At 53.4% G+C, this 6,000-nt stretch overlaps 1 protein-coding gene across 4 annotated transcripts in view; it reads right to left on the reverse strand.

Moving 5' to 3' along the window:
* Positions 1 to 6,000, reverse strand: part of CSMD2 (CUB and Sushi multiple domains 2) — a 123,663-nt gene that overhangs the window by 12,709 nt on the left and 104,954 nt on the right. For all 4 annotated transcript variants that reach the window (XM_027905951.1, XM_027905949.1, XM_027905948.1 and 1 more), the window contains one exon: positions 3,806 to 3,988. In XM_027905951.1, the coding sequence (XP_027761752.1) occupies positions 3,806 to 3,988 (183 nt within the window). The remainder of the gene's footprint in view (positions 1 to 3,805; positions 3,989 to 6,000) is intronic.

Below are 6,000 nucleotides of genomic sequence, written 5' to 3' on the forward strand. Positions count from 1 at the left end.
CCTCCCTGGACCCCACGGTCCAGCTTTTCCAGTTGCTCTCCACGGGGAAACACAACTCCAGCGGGAACGCAACGAGCAGGGCCCACCGAGGCGAGGAGAGGAGCCTTCCCCCCCTTGTTGCTTAGTTTGCTGACAGCCTGTTAACACAGGAGCTGCTTGGAGGCAGATCTGTCTGACAGGAGGAAACTAATAACTGCTCTGGGCTGTGTGCACAGAACTCTGCGTGGCTCCCGACGCAGCCGAGGTGGAGCTCGTTACGGATTCTGGTGTCATTTCCAAGAGATGCTGGGATAAAAGTCAGATTCCATCACCTCGGAAAAAGCTCCAAATTGCCATTTCACCGCCTGCCCGTCCATCAGTTTCCCTCCTGCCCAACCTCCCTCCGCTTATTCGTGCGGCCAAACACGCGCAGGCGACCCCAAATTATTGCTTTTGGGACTGCGAGGGGGACTCGGGGGAATGGTTTAATGGCAGTGTGGATCAGCTGGGACCTGCAAGGGCCAGGCAGAAGGGAAGCCAGAAATGTAAGGATGAGAGGATTGAATGTCTGAAACAGTAATTTAAATATCAATAGGATCTAATCACGCAAGAGAGGCAGCAAGGGGGTAAATAATTCCCTTTGGCTGCGGTGGGAGGTGTAAAATGAATTAGGAACGCCCCAAAAAAATGGTTTTTGAGACCACTGGGGGGGGCCTGCAAACAGGGAGAGTGGGACCTTGGGGTCTGTCTGGACCCCTGACAACAAGCAGAGCTGATCCTCACAATCCCATCACTGCAGGGGGATCTGGGAAGCTCCTGTCTGTTAGAGAATCCCTCTGCTATAGGAAACATCCCAGCTCAGAGGTGCTCCAGAGCTCAGCAATAATTAATCGGGTTCCAACCCACAAACCCGTTTTCTGAAAAGCTTTCAGGTTTCCCCTTGCCTTCTTTTGCTGTTTCCTACAAGTTTTACAGCGAGAAGCTGCTGGGAGAAGGGAATTTCTTTGGGTCCTGGTCAGGCACGTTCAGATGATGCTCAGATGAGGCCACTGAGCTGCCCCACCAGCACCCAGAGCAGCATCACGCAGAGCAGGGCAAGGAGCAAGTGCTGGTACTCATGAAACATTTAATTTCCCCTCATTTTGCCCAGAAACGCCCCCCTGGCTGTGGTGAAAGGGGTTTCAGGAGCAGCCAGCCCTGCTCACAGGCACGAGTGCCAGCAGTGCCTGTCACTGAGGTGACATGAGAGCCCCATGTCCTTTGCATGTCCCCCCCTCCCCTCCCCTGAGCTGCCCTTCATAACCCCCAGTTCTTCTTTCAGGCTCTGCTCCCATCCCAAACACTCTCCTAATGATGTCTGACACATCAGCAGAACCTCCTGCTGGAAGAAGGCACAGCTCAGGGCTCGTGGGGTCTCAGAGCCTTTCCTCCAGGGCTGGTAATTTCCAGGCTGTTTAATTTAACCAGTAACCCATAACCCACCCAGCTATGCAGAGAGAGGAAGAATAAAACAGTCTAGACTCAAGTCCCAGCCCTGCCACCTCCCATGTCCTCAGCAGTCAGACGAGCAGCAGACAAAACTCTGTTCCTTTTCCCACTGTTATCACTTAAAATAAATCATTTCTCTCTACTGAAACTGCCAAAGAGCAACCAGAGCCCTGACTCATTTTGGATGCAGTTTTAATTCCCTTGGAGAAACAACAAACACCATAAAAGCAAATATTCTGCTCAGCTTTTAAGAGGAGAGAGGAGTGCAGAGTACAACTGCGAGCCCCTTCCCACATCACTCCTCAGCAAACACAGACAGGGCATCAGGAAGGAGGAGAAAGGAGGGAAAAAAAAATAAATCTAAAATTACATTTACACTTTAAAATTTGCTGGAAATTAAAGCTAAATGGGGCCTGAAATCTGCCATTTTGGAAAGCTGCTCTTACTGAGCACAACAAAAGCAGAGCTCCATAAACCCGAGCGAGGCAGGAGCGTCAGGCAGAGCCCCTGCAATTCATTTCGTTCCTCTCCAAACTATCTCCACATTTTGGGAAAAGCAGTTGGGACTTCTTCCTGATCCTTTGGTTCCCTTAGAAGATGTTTTAGTGGGGAAAAGGTATGAGATCCAGAGCTGATGAGTTCCAAAGTGATCTCACACATCCTCTCCCAGCCTGGAGCCGGACTGGTCCCAGTGCAGGAGGACACTGATGGGGCAACATCAGCTCCCTGACTCCTAAGTCAGGCAAATGCTTTGGAATTGAACCTGTTAGAGCACCTTACTCTCTCTGAAATGGAGATTAGGGCTTTTCTCTCCCTTCCTCCCTGCTGTTGGATTCTCACTGTGTCCACAGGTACTCCCACGTCCCTCTGCTGTGGGTCCCCATCTCCTGCTGCTCGGGCTGAGCCCCTCCATGCCCATCCAGCAGCTGAGCTGGGGAGCAATTTCCATGAATTCCTTGGGCAGCTGAGTCCTGGTGACCTGTGAAGCACCATCAGCCTTGATTTTGCTCAGTTTTGGGAGCTGGGAGCAGCAAACCCACGGCTGAGTCCGAGTTAATTCAACACCGAGGAGCCCGTTCCTCCCAGGGACCCTCCTGGGCACTCAACCTTCACCTTCAACCGCCAAGAATTCACCCCAGATTCAACTCCCCTCTCCCTTTCCTATAAGTACCCATTCCAGAGGGCTGAATACACCACTCGAAGTGCAGCCAGAGAACCTGGGACTCGTGGTGAATACAAACGACAGGGAGCAGCTCGTCCCTGGGAATCACTCTCCTACACTGGCCAGTCAGCACTTAAACATTAAGTGGCTACATTACAGGCATAATGTTATTATTATTCATAAAGTGTGGGGAAAAAAAATCTGCCAGGGATCTGGATTTGGTGCCTCTGGAACCTGATGGGTTATTTATCCTGAGATTAATGAACAGAGCCTTCCCACTGACAGAAAAAAACAGAGAGTGGAAAAAAAAAAAAAAACAACCCACCCTGAGATCTGAGTGTATTAATAACATGATTCAGTGTCTTTTCAATCAAGAGCACCATCAATTTGGAATAAATTTCCAATTCATTTGCAAACTCTCTCTATGCCTTTGGCTTCTGGAACAGCTGGAGAGAAGCATTTGCCCAGGTCTCCTTGCACATGGTCTCCTGCTTCATTTTTGGCTTTTGTTCTTACCCCAGTGGGTTTTTAAACACTTGTATAAAACAGTGGCAGGGAGCAGCACGGCCCAGAGAATCCAGTGAGGGGATTATTTATTGGATTATAGGGTCTTACTTGGTTCCTTCAAATGGAAAAATCAGGGGTTTGGGGTTTTCAAACACAAAAATGTGCTTACTGGATTATAATTTGCATTTTTTGCATTTCTGCTTCATGGAAATGACTCTTGCACGTGCCAGTCCCAGCTCTAAGGGAGGGTGGGAGCTGCTGAATTTCCTCCACAAAGCAGCACCAAGGAATTAGTGGCACCCACAGCTCTGACACCAAAAAGGGCCATTTCTGATCATGAAGATCAGGAGACCCCAGTGATTCCCGATGGGAACGTGTGACCAACAGTCTTGGAGGGGGGGAATGGCAGGAAATAAGGAGCAGATCCCAAAGGTTTTTCCTGCCCCACACCTCCACCCAGGTGCTGACACGGACCTGAACATCCCCAAACCCTTTAACACATTCCTGGTGCAGCAGAACACAAGGAAGGGACGCTCCAAAAAACCCTCCCGTGGGAAGGTGGGGTCTGGGAAGAGGAGGACTGAGGCTCATGGGCAGAGGGATCAGGCAGGGCAGTCCCTTCCCTGGTGGTTCTGGGGACACCCAGCGGGGCTGGGCAGATGCCAGTACCTTCACACTCGGGCTGGGTGCCGCTCCAGGAGCCGTTGGCCTGGCAGGTCCTGTCGGAGGAGCCCCTCAGGGTGTAGCCGGGCTCGCAGCTGAACCTCACCACGCCGCCCACGCCGAAGTCGTCCCCCAGCCCGATGCCGTGGGAGGGGATCCCCGGGTCACCACACACGCCCTGGCTGCCCCCTGCGCAGAGAGAGCAAGCACATGATGGGTTTGGACCCTCTTCCCCCTCCAAGGAGAACTGAACTCTGACTGGTTGCAGGAATTCCAGATGGAACCCCCCCCCCCACCCCGACTCCCGGAGCTGGTTGGAAGCTTGTTGCAAACCACGGCCACAACTCCCGAATCCCAGGATGGAGCTTCCACTGCCTGCACCTGCTTCTCGTGGCAGCTGCTCCAGCATCAATCATGTGGACACTCTGAGGCACATGGTGTGACTCTTGGGGACGGTCCTGTGCAGGGCCTGCAGCTGGACTCGATGATCCTTGGGGGTCTCTTCCAACTCGGCACATCCCGTGATTTTGGGGTTGCTTTCCCTCCCAGCAAGAACTCCAGCGCGCTCCAAGCCACCCCAGCACACCCCACTGTGTTCCCAGAACAAGGAACTGTTGGGTTTGGAGCACAGAGTGGGTGAAACATCCCCTCCTGCAGGCTGGGAACGCTTGGAGCTGGAAGTCGGGGAGCAGCCGGAGCAGGCGCCTGGCAGGGGTTCCACGGAGCAGGCTGGAGGGATTCCCACCTCCCTGCTGCCTGCACCGTATTCTTGGCCTGCTCCAGCACCAGCCTGTGCAAACACACCCACCCCGAGGCAGGAGAGCCCCTTTCCCCGTGGCAGCTCGTGGTGAAGCGCCCGGTTCGGGGCCCCCTCGCTGCAGACACAGCCCCTGCTCCGTGCCCTGCCTCTTCCCTGCCTTTTTAACTGCTCCACCTGAGTTTGGTTGGGGAAAGAGGAGCCTTTCTCCAAGGCCTTGGGGTGGAAATGATGGTTCTGGGATCCTGGGCATCCACCCAGCACTCCCCCTCAGGGCCATCAGCCTCCAAGAAGTCACTCAGAAAAACCCCCACACGGCAGGTGTCAGTAGGAACCAGGCAGAACAAAGCTGAATGTTCCCAAAAATCCACCCACAGAGATGACAGGAGACAGCGAGGAAGAACTACATGGGGAAAAGGCACGAATTGGAGCAGAAAACCTCCCGAGCAGCTCCAGACCAGGAACTCTGCAAGACATGGCTGCTGAGCACCAGGATGACTCCACTTCATTTCCCTTCCCCTCCCACATCAGAGGTTAAACTTGGTCAAGTGGTGCTGCTCAATCTAAGTGGCATTATTAATAATTAACACTTGTCCCGAGTGCTTTGCTCCAGCTAAAAGTTCTTATGGCACGTCCCGAGTGTTCTCCCAGGAACAAGGGATGGGATGGTGTGGGGAGGGCTTTGCACAGCACCCCACCAGTCATCCAGCACCTTCCCCAGACCCCCCATTTCAGGGAAGCTTGGTCAGCACATCTCACTGCATCCCCCTGGATTCTGACCCAAATCTGTTGCATCAGGGACTTTTTTTTTTTTTTTTGCATATTAGAATGTTCTTAGTGCAAGGCCTTTCTCACCCAGGAGTTGGGGAAGGACTTCTGCTGCCAGACTGCTCTCTGTGGAGATGCTGATGATGTGGAAACTCAGTGTACCAGCTTCCACTTGCCCTGTGCAGACCTGGGGCTGCTGTGGTGCTGTAACAGCAGATGCCAGGCCCTGGAATGAGGCCATGTGGGCTCCTTTTATTGGAGAGCACGGGAAGGAGGGTCAGATGGTGCAGACAGGATGCAAGGACCTGATTTTGGGTCTGACATGTTCCTCCTGCCCGGGCTCTGCAGGGAGAAATCCCGAGCAGCAGCTGCAGCTCCCTCCCACCACAGCCATTTGCTGCAGTGATTTATTTCTCCTCCTGCCAGCCCAGCACTTCACTCCCTGCCAGTGTTGATCAGCCAAGGTGCAGGAGGCTGAGACACAGTGATCTCCAGCCCTCCACAAGCTCCCTGTGGCTTCTCCAGCTCAGAGCTCCTCAGGGTAAAAGGGGTGGAGGATGATCATGGAAGTACAGAATTGGAAGGGACCCACAAGGATCATCCAGTCCAGCCCCCAAGAGTCACCCCAGAGGATCATCCAAACCCTCCTGGAGCCCTGGCAGCCTTGGGGCTGTGC

Source organism: Empidonax traillii, unplaced genomic scaffold, assembly GCF_003031625.1.
Source record: "Empidonax traillii isolate 1590-97213 ecotype Southwest subspecies unplaced genomic scaffold, ASM303162v1 scaffold1223:size154416, whole genome shotgun sequence".
Classification (NCBI taxonomy): domain Eukaryota; kingdom Metazoa; phylum Chordata; class Aves; order Passeriformes; family Tyrannidae; genus Empidonax; species Empidonax traillii.